This window comes from Diabrotica undecimpunctata, chromosome 5 (genome assembly GCF_040954645.1).
Source record: "Diabrotica undecimpunctata isolate CICGRU chromosome 5, icDiaUnde3, whole genome shotgun sequence".
Classification (NCBI taxonomy): Eukaryota; Metazoa; Arthropoda; class Insecta; order Coleoptera; family Chrysomelidae; genus Diabrotica; species Diabrotica undecimpunctata.
The window spans coordinates 135,042,661-135,058,331 of record NC_092807.1 but is presented as its reverse complement, the minus strand read 5'-3'; the positions used below and the strand labels follow the sequence as shown (position 1 = coordinate 135,058,331).

General features: G+C 33.1%; 1 protein-coding gene across 1 annotated transcript in view; it reads left to right on the top strand.

The window, feature by feature from the left end:
- Positions 1–15,671, top strand: part of LOC140441825 (sortilin-related receptor-like) — a 148,299-nt gene that overhangs the window by 65,912 nt on the left and 66,716 nt on the right. Inside the window, exon 4 of the mRNA XM_072532762.1 lies at positions 7,038–7,286. Within this exon, the coding sequence (XP_072388863.1) occupies positions 7,038–7,286 (249 nt within the window). The remainder of the gene's footprint in view (positions 1–7,037; positions 7,287–15,671) is intronic.

Here is a 15,671-nt window from a genome sequence, read left to right as displayed (position 1 = left end):
GGGATTTCCGAAATCCTTCTGTTGCCTCTTCATACATTCTATGACTTCTTTTGCCGTCGTTGATTTTGTAGGATAAAACCATGCAAATTTAGAAAAATCGTCGATGATCACCAAAATGTGATTATAGTTCTTGTTGGTTGTAGCTAACGGTCCTAAATGATCAACATGAAATGTTTGTAAAGGTCCATCGATTTTTAGTATCGGATGTAACCAACCCTCTTTTTTACCTTCTTTTCTACTTCCAAGTATGCACTTAATACAATTTCTTACACAATGCTCGACTTTTTCTTTGATGTTAGGAATATAACATTCCCTTTGAATTAACTCCTGTGTTTTTGTTACAGCAAAATGTCCTACGTCGTGTAACAGTTTAATTACTTCTGTTTGCATTCGTTTCGGAATGACTAACAATTCCTTACCTTCGTCATATTTAAATAGAATATTGTTTCTAATCAGAAAGTCCTCGTAAGCTTCCGTAGCAAGTATTTTCTTTATTGCTTGAATGTGGTTATCAGCTTCTTGAGCATGCATTATTCTTTCTATAAAACCTGGTTCTTGTACTACTGATGTCTCATTTATTATCATGACTATAGGGTATCGACTGAGAGCGTCTACATGAGCCATCCTTGTTCCCTTTCTGTGTTCCAGTTCGTATTGATAATCTTCCAGTAACAGAGCCCACCTCGCAACTCTGGTAGTTAAATCTTTTTTATTCATGGTCTTAGTAAATGCGGAACAATCCGTTACTATTTTAAATTTGATTCCGAGTAGATAGATACGAAATTTTTTCACTGCTTCTATTATAGCTAAAACTTCTAATTCGTAACTTGTATACTTTTCCTCGGCTGGACTTGTTTTCTTGCTCATATAATAAACTGGGTGAAACTTATTATCTTCTCTCGATCTCTGTAGAAGACAAGCTCCATATCCATGACTGCTAGCGTCTGTGTGTAACTCGGTTTCTCTATCTGGGTGATAAATTTCTAACACCGGCTGACTAGTTAACAGCTCTTTAAGTTTTGAAAATGCACTCCTTTCTTTTGGTCCAAACTCAAATGTTTGATTTTTTCTGAGTAGATCACTTAATGCTTTAGCTATCGTAGCATATGACGGTACAAATTTACGAAAGTATCCAGTCAGGCCTAAAAATGACTGAATCTGCTTAAAGTTCGTTGGTTCCTTGAATTTCTTTATGGCCATTGATTTTTCATCCGATGGCTGAATTCTGCCGTCCTCAATAATATATCCTAAAAACGTTACTCTTTTCTGTAAAAATTGGCACTTTTTCTTCTTTATCTCTAAGTCGTAGTCCCTAGCTACTTCGAGTACTTGCTTTAAACGTACAACTCCTTCTTCTTCGGATTTACTTAAAACTATTATGTCATCCATATAGTAAATTGCTATGTTCTTGGATGTCAGCTCTCTAAATATGTGGCTAATAAATCTTTGAAACACTGCAGGACTATTACACAATCCGAACGGACACCTTAAAAATTCGTATTGTCCGTCTGGGGTGACGAATCCCGTGTATTTGATGCTATCTTCCTCTATTGGTACATGGAAGAATCCATTCTTGAGGTCTATTGTGCTAAAATATTCTGCACCTTGTAACCGATCCAATACATCTTCTATTAGAGGTAATGGAAACCTATCTTTTATTATATTCCGGTTAAGTTTTCGGTAATCACCGCAAACTCTGATCTGTCCGTCTTTCTTTTTGACGAGTACAATTGGACTTGCAAAATTGGATGTACTAGGTCGAATTATTTTTTTCTCTATCCATTCCTCAAGTTGCTTACCTACTTCTTGCTTTTCTGGTATTGATAGCCTCCTTGGGTTTTGGTGTATCGGTTCTTCGCTACTTAGAATTATTTTCATTTTTATATCTGTAGTCTTGGTCTGTCGCGGTTCATAATTTTCCACTAATTCTTTTATCTCCATCTTAGTATTTGGGTCTTTTATATGTTCCAGTTGTAGATTATCATCGTGTGTCGCCTCGTCAACTGCAATCCTCATTATCATATTATCTACTTCTTTTTTGCATACAATAATTCCATCATCGGTTATGGTAACCTCTGCTTGTTTTAGTATATTTTTTCCAAGAATAACTTCGACGTCTAATGCTCCTTTTGGGATTACATGAAATAAAATATGGAAATCTTCGCCTTGAATTTCCACTATTATGTTAAAAGAACCTAAAGTTTTAACCTTAATACCTCCTAATCCATTTAACTCTACTATATTCTTCTTAAGAATGACGTCATCAAAGTGCTTTTCAAAAATATCTTGTCTCATTGCACTTATGTCACTTCCTGTATCAAACAATGCACGTAACGATATTTTTCCAAATTTTAAGGTCACTGAGTTTTTATATACTACGTCAATGACATTTACCTGACCAGAAGTCGAAGGTCTATCTTCTTTAGCATTGCATCGAGAAGAAACGTGTCCAAATTGGTTGCATTTGAAGCATTTCGTTCCCTTGGCTTTATCAGGACAATCTCTCGATCTGTGCCCTCGATTTCCACAATTATAACATTGTTCTTCTTTCTTAATTCTGTTTTCCGACATTCTTCTGTCATCTCCTCTAGCTTCGTTGTTTCTATAATCTCGTCGTATTTCATTGTTTCTACCATCTCGTCGTACTTCATTGTTTGTCCACTTCTTTCTATGCGTTTCAGTTGTAGAGGATTTGTGTGCCGTCTGTTTTTTAATGAGTTCATACAATTTAATTTTTTCCTTGAAGTCTCTGAAGTTGTTTGCGCCATAAAGTACAACTTTGTTAACAGGGTCGTCTTGAATGCCTTCTATTGTATATTGTATTATGACCTCGTCTTCTATGTTACCTCTGCTACCAATTTCCCTCATCGTCAGTACATACTCCTGTACACTTTCATCATGTTTCTTCTTTCTACGCATCAGCATTTTATGTATTTCAGCACTACTTATTTTATTTTCGAATTCCGAAATAAGCTTTTTCTTCAATAGTTTCCAGCTATTAATTCCTTTTTCTGACTGAATATACAGTTTCGCAATTCCTTTTAGGGATCGTTTTGCAAAAATTAGCATTTGCAAATCATTCCATCCCATTAATTCAGAAATTTCTTCGAAGTCAGTAATCCATTTTCTCACCGGATAATCGTCTTTTCCGTCGAAGGGTCTTATGCTGTCTTCTACGCCTTTAAAAGTCAAAGCAAAAGAATCATTTACTTTACCGGCCGTCATTCTACCTGATTTTGTTTTTTTCTTCGTCTTTAAAGCTATCGTTGGCATACTTTCAGTTTCTTCCTCGTATTCATTATCGTCTTCATCGTCGAAACCGTCTTTATCGTCATAAACGTCTTTATCTTCGTCATAAGCTTCTTTATCGTCGTCCGCGTCGTTATCATCATCGTCATCTTCGTCATTCTTGTCATCTACATTTAATTCATTCAAAAACGAACAAATACGTTCAATTACGTCGTCATTTGCACCCGAATAATCCAGATCCAATACGTTACAGACTGCAACTAAGTCTGGCATATCTAATTTCTGTTTTACGTCGTTTATCTTATCAGCATATTCGCTGGCATTTTTATCCCACGCAAAGCCTGAAAAATCAAGTTCCTTCTTGTTTGTCGCGGCACCCCTTCATCACCATATGCTATAATGTGCAACGCCTTAACAGCTTTATATGCCGAATTTTTAATATTATAACTAATTTTTTGAAAATCGGTAAGAGTCGTGTTTGTTTAGACTGCATTTTAAAAATTGATATCAAAGTTATTTAAAAAAAATAAAAAATTTAAAAATTTATAAAAAGAATTAAAAATTTAAAAACTTATAGATTATTTTTCTGAGTGTAGTCTAAATTAGTATTACTGTGAACGAGGTTGTGGTCGCTTTTAATTCGCAAATCTTATCTCTTTATATTACAACAATATAATAAGTACAATAATATCTCAGAATAAAGCAAAATATCCTACTAAAAGATTCTGATTTTTAACATTCAATTTAAAATATTATAGTCAATTATCAACTATCATTATCAAAATCAAAAGTCCTCACATCAACAGAGTAAAGTTAAATCAACAAATAATTACAAATACTTTTGTTTGTTTAAAAGTTCTTTTCTTAATGTTCACAGTTCATGATAAAGAAAATAATCTTCGCACGATCTATTAAAGGAACAAAGTCACCTGATCATTTGTCATCATCCAGTGGGTCCAAACATCCATAAACCATAAATTAATCTTATCGTCGTCGTCTGCAACGTCGTCAAGTCTCGCCACTTCAGCCTCTTATTTACACTTGGCATATTATGTTACAACAGTCATTTCGTCGTTGATTCGATTTTCACAAACTGCGTCTTTTATAATCTTGCTTCCATAATTAGCGGCACAAATAAACGTTACTGTCTCTTTCGAAATAATCCCGGTTGAGCCCCCAAAATGTAGGTCTAATTAAAGTTCTTTTATTATTTGAAGAGGTTAACGTTATATTAAAAGTCCGCGATCTATGCGAGAAGTCTTTATTATATAGAAAATACACTGTAATGATGATATTTACATTTACAATACACAAGATTACGGATAATTGTCTGCGACCTGCGAATTAAAATATCGAACACCCCCGTCGTTAATTGGTTTCGTCTTTTCGTCTTTTTCGGCGTGCACGATAATTTAAGTATACTCAGTTCGAGCGACAAAAATCGAATGCCCGTTTTGGCTCAGGAGGAATGTGTTATCTCGTCTACATATCTCCTGTCCCCTTCACCCCTGAATCCCGTCTGTCTTATAGCGACTTAAGCATATTATTTAAGTGGTTTCTTGCAGTGGCGTAACTAATGAATAACACTATGCTAAATACTTATTCTAAGAAATATTCCTACATATATATCATTAGAAACCTAATAGAAAGAAGCATAGATACGGGGGAAAAACTAGTATTAGCATTCATATACCTAAGCGTACCTAATGCTTTGATAAAAATTATAGAAAGTGCTTACAAAGAGGTAAAAGGAAGGGTACAAATAACAGGGGAAAGATCGGAAGCATTTAATTAGAAGAGAGGTATTAAACAAGGAGATGGTCTCAGCCCTTTGCTATTCATAATAGTAATGAACGAATTGATAAGAAACGCTAGAGTCAGAACCAATCAACTACAGACAATAATAGGTTACCGCAGATTACAACCGGTAACAATAGAGTCCTTAATGTATGCAGACGACATAGTACTAATAGCAGATTCCGAGAATAAAATGCAGATACTAATGGATATATGGGTAGAACAAATAGAAGAACTAAAAATGGAGATAAGCGAGGAAAAAAGTAAGATAATGATAATCAGCGGCAAAGGAGATAAGGAAAATAATCAAATAAAGATAAAATGTAAAAACTCAGAATTGGAAATAGTAACAACTTACGAATACCTGGGAAGTATAATAACTAATGACGAAAAAATAGACTGGGAAATAACAAATAGAGCAAAGAAATAAAACAAGTTATATTATGCGTTAGCCCCAATAATGGGAAAAAGAGAATTTGCACGAGAAACAAGAATAAAAATATATAACACAATAGTGATACCGACTGTGCTCTATGCAAGTGAAAACTGGACAATTCTGGAAAAACATAAAGAGCACGATAAACGCAATGGAGATGAGACATCTAAGAAGTATAGTTGGAAAGACAAAATGGGATAGATTAAGCAACGAGACTATTAGGAGAATGGCCAACCAGGAACCGATAATGAACAAAATAGCAAAGAGACAAATGAACTGGTATGGGAATCTGATGAGGATGCAATCCAATAGAATAACAAGAAAAATTTATGAAGCAAAAAACCACTCGAGGAATTGAAAATAATGGCAGGAAACATGGAAAGAATGGAAGAGGTGGGTAAATGGAAATTAAAATAGCTAGCCTAAATCCGACACCCTGATAGGGTAAAAGGAAGGGGAGAAAGAAAGAAAGAAAGTAAATTTTTTTAAAGTTATCCTGACATTACATCAGTTATTAAAATTGCCAGTGCTGCGTGCTGGGGCTTCTTCTGTTGATATATCTACATAATCAGAAACGAAGATCTACTACACCTGACCGAACAAAAAAGGGTAGAACATCAAACAAAGTCCAGAAAATGGGGTTGGATTGGTCACACACTCAGAAAAAATAATTCCAGTATTGCAAAGATTACCCTAGAGTGGAATCCCCAAGGAAGAAGAAAAAGAGATCGCCCAGTACAAACTTGTAAAAAATATGGTATTCCCATATAGAGCAATAAGTACTCTCCCTCACGGTTAAACTGTTAAGGATATGTTTTCGTAATGCGGGTAGAGAATTTCTCGAGGTAATATCGCTTAATTTGCTGTTAAATGTAAAAGGTGTAGCATATACATATTTTCTATAAGAACAGTATACCTACCTACATATATTACACAATACTAACAAAAATTAAAGTAGTACATGAAGTATAATAATAAAAATCGGTTGATGTGGTCGCCATATCGGTATATCGGTAGATTACTTCCTAAATCGGTAGAATTACCGACAAATCGGTAGGGTTGGCATCGCTGCAACTGACAGTGGAACTCAAAATAATTGTTTCGTTAAATTTTATCGCAGCTCGGGGAATTCCCCATTTAAACATGTAAATTGTACATACCGATAAGACACTCCCAATCGGTACTAATCCATCAAATCCATGGAATTCCCGTATTATTACAACTTTATTAGAATGCATTTTATATTATATAAAAGACTGGCCGGGGTATTAGGAGACCGCAAATTATAAAACTTAAGTTTATATTTAATCTAGCGTTAAATATTCTTATATACATAATTTTTTATCAATAAAATATATAAACTAGAGATAGATGGAAGATTACCAATTAACAATTAAGATTTGTGAAGTAATAGCCAACAATTGTGAGTTGGGGTCAAAACAGACCCCGGTCAGTCCGATGAAGGTTAAGAATCTTCTTTCGTGCATTTCATATACTTGTTCTGTAAATTACTATTAATTTTCTTATATCATATATGTCATATTTTATTTTTTAGCTGTGGGTGACAGAAGATTTCGGAAAATCATTCCGGATGGTACATGAATTTGTTAAGGCTTTCTACTGGTTGAAAGATGCGAATGACGAATACCGTATTGTCGTGCAAAGATCTGAACCGAACGATTTGAGCACAATTCTTCATTCGATGAATTTGTTTAAAAATAGAGCGTCTCAAATTTACGTTTCAAACGTGAAAGATTTCTTCATCAAAGGAGACTATCTTTTTAGTACAAAATATAATGACAAGGTAAGTGACTTCGTTATTTAAAATAAGCAAAATGTTTTAAATTAAAACTCTCAGGTTCTTCTAAGAAGAAACAGTATTTAATTTTAGTGAAAGATTACTACTTGTGATCACAATTTTATGTGACGATAGAATCTACAGCATCTAATAAACCTACTATAGGATTCGTCAGCTAGGAAGAACCAGCGAAAATTCTCATTTTTATACCGATCAACCCGAAAGGCTTTAACACCGATCACAACACTATAGGTTTCTGCTTCTGGGCAACATTCGGTAATACTAACCATACGAGACATTGGTTTTTCCTACCTGGCGAATACTATACCATAGTTTATTTCCATGTAAGGTTTTTTCTTTTTCTACAAATATTTATACAGCAGAATTTAATTGAACATAATGAGAAAAATAAAAAGAAAACTTTTCAAGATATCTGGGGAAGGCAGACCAATAATATAATATATATTAGACAGAATAATAAATGTTCATCAAGGTCTCTATAAATCTCTATTTTGCGTAGAGTGAAAAAATTATACTATATATTATATTATATATTATATTATAAAAAGTTGCTGGTATATCCAAATTTGAATGAAATACATCCAAGACTTTACTTTCTGCAGACACTGTATTAAATATAACCTTGAAACAAATTGGCACTAAATCACTTCCGAGTTTTCAGTAAATCAAAAGGTTTAAACACTTGCAGTCCAGTAATTAATTCCAAAGCTATTAAGAGTATTCAGTCCAGTAATTAGACCGAAGGTACTTTATTGTTTAACTAAAACACACCACAAAGTCCGAATTGAATTCCCGAAACACTTTTTTGTTACTTCTTTTTAGCAAACGATTTTTCCTATTCACTGTCTGATATTTCACTATCAGAGTCGTCACTATCTGAATTGTCTATCCGAATAATTAGAGGCCGGACCTCATCTATAACTCGCTCGGTTTGAAAAGACTGAACGATTATGTCTTCCGTATGTCTAATACAATTTTGCCACTGTTCTGCCTTTATTTGTTCTAGCGATTCTTTCCATAAACTAAGAACGTCATCTGTTGTTTTGGGTGCATGTTTATCATAAAATTTTTTGGCTATATCCCAAGCTCAATTGCATTATAGTGGTAATGGTAGGGCGGAAGTCGAAGACCTTCATGGCCATATTAAGAGCCATTTGGTCAGTAACAAATTTCTTTTGAATTTTGTGTTCTCCACACCTTTGAAGTAAATCGACTTTTAAAAATATGTCACTGTGATAAATTTTCGTTTCTGTCAACCACAACTTTATTTCTTCTTTTGTCCAGCTGCTTGAAGGAAATCTCTCTTCTACTCTTGAGTGGCAGTATGCATTATCCAACACTATTATGGATGGTCGCTCCAATTTTGTTAACAAATTTTCTTCAAACCATTATTCAAAAATATTTGCATCCATATTTCCATGGTAATCACCTGTATTCTTTGTGGACGAAAAAATTAAACTAGCGTCAGGAATATAATCCTCATAATTTCCAGCATAAAGTATAATGTAGCGTTTACCATTACTGGAACGACTAGAAGAATAACATTTCGTGGAGCCATCTTGCCAGGATGATTTTGACATATTTCCTTTAGCGAAAATACAAGTTTTATCTAAAAATACAACTTGGCTCGGACTATCAGACGTTTTATTGTTCATGTATTTTCTTAAAAAATGCCACTGTTTTGAAACAACATTAGAGAGTTCACATAATACTTTTTTTCTCAATTTTATATTTATAGTCTATTATTTGGTCTTTTTATATCTAAAACCTAAATGTTTCAGCACTCTCCACAAACTTGTTAAACTAATATCACACAGCTCCTTTTCTTTTATTTTTTGTAACACGGCACTAATTGTTACATGTTCTTTGACTTTATACATACATATATATATATATATATATATATATATATATATATATATATATATATATATATATATATATATATATATATAATATTTTTAATTGCAAGTTTAATTGAGTGGTGAAAATCTAAAATTTTTGGATGTCGACGATTTCTCTTGCTTACTTTATTAATCATGTTATTAATTCTTCGGAATGTCCTCTCTGCGATACCGCAAGCATCGCATATGCGTTTCTGAACTGCCATAATAGATGTCAATGGACCCATATTATTTTTTTCCAAATTGAAATAACTTTCGACTTTCAGAACTAAACGCTGTTCTTCTGGAGATAACACTCTAGTTTCGACTGTATTTTATTTTCTTCCAAATTACTCATTTTACTTTAAAGTACCGCTTCACTGCACTACTATAAAAAAAATAGGTAGTTATATACAACTACTACACCCCAAAAAGAACGATGGTTGTACAACAGACGAAACAATCGAACATAAATCAAATTGTTTAACAGCCAATGCTAAACAAGCATAAACACTGCATTGATTGCAAAAACCGTTCGCATGTTTTAAATAAGATTTTTGCTGATTATGTATTTTGCTAAATTATTAAATAACACCAATACAATCCACGACCATCAATTAAATTTTAACGATAAACTGAAGTGTAATATGATGACAAATTTGAATTTGATCTACTTTGTCGATAACAGTGTCGTTAACAGAAAGATATTTTTAAATAGCATGAATCATTTTTCAATGATTTTGTGGATTTAAGAAATACATTACTAAACAAATTTTTAAAGTGCGTATAAAGGAGATTACAATTATTATGACAAATGGTACTCCTTATTTTTCAAATAATATGTTCTTGTAAAGGCATAACTTTGATTATTGGCTAAACCTACATTATACAATACGTCAGAAGAAATTAAAAAAAAATAATAATAATAATAACTTGTAATAAATTCACTGTATAAATAAATATTCCGTACTCGTACTATTGCAATAAAATATTAAAACCAATAACTTGTTGAGCAGTGCTGAATGAAACAACAGAGCAGTAAAATGTTATTCATCAAAGTAGTGTAAAATATATCGCCGCTTATCTGGTCCGCTAGTAATAAAGTTATCATTATTGAATTGCAAAGGTGGAAAATACTTTAAACAAAATCAGCAAATAATAAAGCGGAAGTTGTATAAGGATAAGAAAACACATCGTGCAAACCTATACTCCGACAAAAATTTGAAGACGATGACACATATATTTGCAGCTGCTGATAATGGTTAAATTTGAGAAGTGTCAGTAGCGTACTGTAGTGCACAGTGAACGTGAGTGAATTTTGATACATTACAGCGGAAAGTTTTCACTGCAAACTCGTAGATTATTATTGTTATTTTAGACTATTATTATTGTTAGAATATTATTATTGTTAACAACTACCTATATTTCGTTATTTCGAGGTAAATTTAAATCTATTGATTTGCCGTGTTTGTCTTAAATGAAATCATGAAACGACAAGTAAACGCATTGTAAGATTTAAAACAAAACGATTAAGGCTTGGATTTGTAATAAAAAAATCAAGAATTAATTATTATATTGTAATGAAGTAAAACCATTAATACTTAGATTAGTTAAAGTTAAATTGATAGTTGATAGTTAAAATTACAGCAACTTTAAGTGCGCCAAAAACTCGCCAGCGTGGACGAAAACCTCTAGATCTAGATGAAACACAACTGAATTTAATCAGGAGGACTGTACATACATTCTTTTTAGAAAATAAGCCCCCAACGATCAAAACAGTTAGGACCAAGTTACTGGAAAACAATATGATTCCTCAAATGAGCGCCGAAACGCTAAGAAAAGTTCTACACAAGTTAAATTTTCGTTACATGAAACGATCTCGAAAATCAATTTTAATAGATAAAGAGGAAATAGTAGCATGGCGACGAAGATATTTGCGCTCTATTAGAGATTATCGTCTTTCCAAAAGAAAAATTTATTATCTTGATGAAACTTGGATTAATGCCGGTCATACAGTTTCCAAAATTTGGCATGATACGACTGTAACAACTCCTCGTCAAGCATTTATAGAAGGCTTATCAACAGGATTACGAGCACCATCAGGCAAAGGTCAGCGTCTTATTGTAGCTCATATCGGTAGTGATACAGGTTTTCTGCAAAATAGTGCTCTCATTTTTGTATCAAAGAAAACAGGCGACTATCATGAGGACATGGACGCCACATGCTTTGAAAGATGGTTCGAAAACGTTCTTCAGCGTATTGAACCTAATTCAGTGGTAGTATTAGACAATGCATCCTATCATAGCCGACTTGTTGAACGAATTCCTAATATGAGTGACAGAAAAGCAGTTTTACAAAATTGGTTAAAAGAAAAATCCATTCCATACGGCGAGGATATGGTTAAAATGGAGCTAATGAATATTATTAGACAACATCGTAGTACATATCGTCAGTATGCTGTGGATACAATGGCTAGACTTCATGGCATTACCGTCTTAAGACTACCACCTTATCATTGTGAACTAAACCCAATAGAATTAATTTGGGCACAAATGAAAGGATATGTAGCTCGAGAAAATGTCACTTTTAAAATTATTGATGTCCAGAGCCTCTTGCAAGCTAGTTTGGACAATATACATTCAACTGATTGGAGCAATGCGATAAGCCATGTTATTAAAGTAGAAGACGATATGTGGAGATTGGACGGCATGGTGGATACTGTTATTGAGCCTGTGACAATACAATTAGGATCAAATGATTCAGACAGTTCAACAGACAGTTCTGCAGAATCAATGGAGTAAAATAATTTGGAAAATTATGAGGTACATATTTTCTTCTTCTTTTTGTGTTAATATGACTATCTGTTTTTTCAATGTGCCTCCAGTAAGTTGTCATTCCATTGTTCTCGTGATCTTTACACTGATCCTCTTCAAATTGGAGAACCGTCTCTCGCCGTGCTTACTACTCTATTTGTTGTCATTCGGCTTATGTAGCCATTCCATTATACCTGTTTTTTACGCAGTTATTAATGCCGCCCACCTTGTCTTGTCATCTTTTTTTCAAAGGGTTGTCATATCTGCTATTTCTAACATTTTTTTGTCCTTTTTGTATCCGGTCGTGTTTCTGCCGCGCATTTATTGGTCTGATGACTGTTTTGTAAATTCTACGTTTCATTTCTTTTCCGATATTTTTATTTCTCCATATTGTTTCATTCAGGCAACCTGCGGCTCGTTTGCTTTATTCACTTGATCCTCCACTTCCGTTTCGAGTTTTCCATAGCTAGATAGATGAGGTACATATGTGCTTTTAAAATTAATTGAAACAGTCACATTTACCAGTGTTGTGAAAAAATTGATTACTCTTATAATAAAACAATCTCATTTAAATTCATCCCAGTCAGAAACAGACTCTGAATGAATATTGCATTGTGGATTAGGTCTATTGGGGACACCACGTACAAATAAAACGCACCGAAAACTTTACCCCATGGGTGGTGTGGAAACAAGTTAATTGGAGAGGTTATAACTCCACCTCTTAAGATTATTAAAAATTTGGTTCAGTTGTCATTAGTTTATTGTATATTAGCTTATTTATATCACCATAAATTGAATAGTTTATAGAAACACTAAAGATTTTATTGTATAAATTCATGAAACAAAATAAAATACCTGAAAGTTAAAACCTATTTATTTTAAGATTTTATTTCAGTTAATTGATACGCAACAAATCAAAACACGCATTCTGTAATTGACACTACAGTTGGCTAACTTTAGGTACTCAATGTCACTCTTTAATAAGAAGAGCCCTTAGAACATTCTCAAGCGATTAAAATCGGTTTTTAAGTCTTGTAAACCACATAATATAAACTGTACCTAGTACACTAGTTTGACCAAAATAGTTTTTCCAATTCAAAACAATTTTATTTAGAACAATATTATTTAAGATTTACAAATTCTAAAATCTTAATACCTCAGTACAGAGCCTTTACGATTAAAAATCATAACATAAATACGTATAAATACAAACGTTTTTACTAACAATTGTTATATTTGTTATTTGGCAATAAATTATCTAAACATTTTATTAAAAAAAACGTAGTCTAACTGTTTTTATTTTATTCAATAAATTCTCAAATAAATTCAAATTTTAATACAAGACTTTAAACACGCTTTCATGAAACGCCACTGATAAGGAGTGAGTAATTACGAATTCGGATTATTTGTGGTGACCAAATATTATTTGCTAAAACGTATCGTGAATGCATTTGTTGTTACAGCTGGCTCACTGTAAAAGACCGCATATCATCGAGTAAAATGTACGGAGATCAATAAAAATGTTGTGAACTGATATTGTGTTGATTTTCTTATTAGTAAACGGCGTATTTGATTTAGACCTCGTACAATTCGGCTGTTATATTAAATGTATTAGTCACCTTTTTGAATATCTTGGAGGACTATAACGAATTATCAGCGTATTAGCCTACTAAACCACAAATATGTAGTTAATCAAAAGTTTTTAATTGAACGCCATGATTAGATAAACTAAAAAATCTTGCTTACAAGTACGCAAAAATTGTTAATAGTCCGGCAGCTGGCTTATAATCAGATTTCTTATAGTCTATATTAATTAAGGAATTATCAATTTTTTCATACCAGGACTGACTGCTTTAAACCATATATAGCTTTCTTATATAGCCTTGACTATTTGTTATTTTCGATTTATAAACCTTCAGGTACTAAAAATATTTTCATTTAGATCACCGTTCAAAAAAGCCGTCACTACATCAAGATGAAAAACATCCAAATTCAAATTTGCTACCAAAGCAAATAAGTCTTAATGTAGAATGCCTTATGACTGGAAACAAGGTTTCATTATAATCAACTCCAAACTTTTGAGTGTAACACTTTGCTACCAGTATTGCACGATATTTCACTTTACCTGAGTTGTCAACCTTTCGTTTGTATACCCAGTAACACTTCACTACGCAACCATCTTCAGAAACATCAACCACTTCCCATGCTGCGTTATCCTCGAAAGATTGCAATTTTTTGTCATAGCCGCTAACCATAGATTACTATCTGGTTTCGACATGTCATCCTCGATAATAACTGGATCACTCTCACTATCCGAACACACTTAACTTATCATCATGACAAAATCATCAAACCTTTTTGGTTTAGTTATTTTACACATAGGTAGTTGAGATCATTGTCTTACGCAATTTCATCAATAGATGTGTTCTCTTCATCGTGACGACTTTGATCCTGAAATGATTCATGATAATCTCCCACTGAATCTGATTATCCTGACAACTCTTCACCAATTGTGATCGAAATATCGACTGATTTTTCATTTATTCCTACATCCCTACTTATAACAATATCTTTTATTTCGGGATCATATAATCTTTAACCTTTAATTGTGTCACTATAACTAACAAGGACAGATTTCTTGGATTTGATTGACTAACTTCAGGTTGTTTGTTGGTCCAAATTTCTATCGGAGTTTTAGTGGGCGCTCACAACGAGGCGCCGATCCTTGCTCCGACCATAGCATCGTACCATTATATCCATCGCTAGGTAAAATAAATGTATTATTTTAAATGCGAGTGTTCATTGTCAGTGTTATGCTCTAGGCGAGGATCTGATGCGATGGTTTCCGTTATAAACCTACTCTAAGTCACACCAGTTACAATTGAACGGTTTCTGAAGTAGACAGCAGTGTTCACTGCTTCGGCCCAAAAATGACTTTTAGTGAATGATTCGATTATATGTTGGGAAATTTTCAAAAATATTACTACAAAATTCACCACCACCATCGATTCTCAAAATCTTTATTTTAATATCCTTCTGTTTTTCTACTAAAGATTTTACTGAAAATTAACGAAAAATTTCATCTTTACCTTTTTGGAAATAAACAAAAGACATCTTACTAAAATCATCTTAAGTTATATAAAGAAATATCTAGTGCCTCCTAACGAAGTTATCTCCATCGGTCCACATAGGTCAGCATGTATGTATAATCTCCAAGCAAGCATTAGCTCTATTAGCTCCATAACTGAACAGGTGTCTAGTATGCTTTCCTTCACAACATACTTTGCATACATAATTATTTGTTATATTCCTGTTGCAATTTATACCGTTTACTAAACCATTTTTCATTAGATTTTATAATTTTTATGACCAAATCTTCTGTGCCATGTTTCACTATTAATGGTAGTTGCCATAAAAACTTTCTGTTTATTTGGCCCTTCAAAATTTAAACGATATACATTCTCTAACAAATCAGCTGGTGCAATCATTCAATTTTTTATCAGTTGAGAAATAGATAAAAGATTTGTTGTCAGATCAGGAGCATATGATATATTATTTTTGTTTACCTCAGATATCTTATCACCAGCAAACTCCACTGTCAGAATTTATAAAATTAAAAAAAAATGTCAAGCGAAATTGTGAAAATTAAAGAATTAGGAGTATCGAGCCATCGA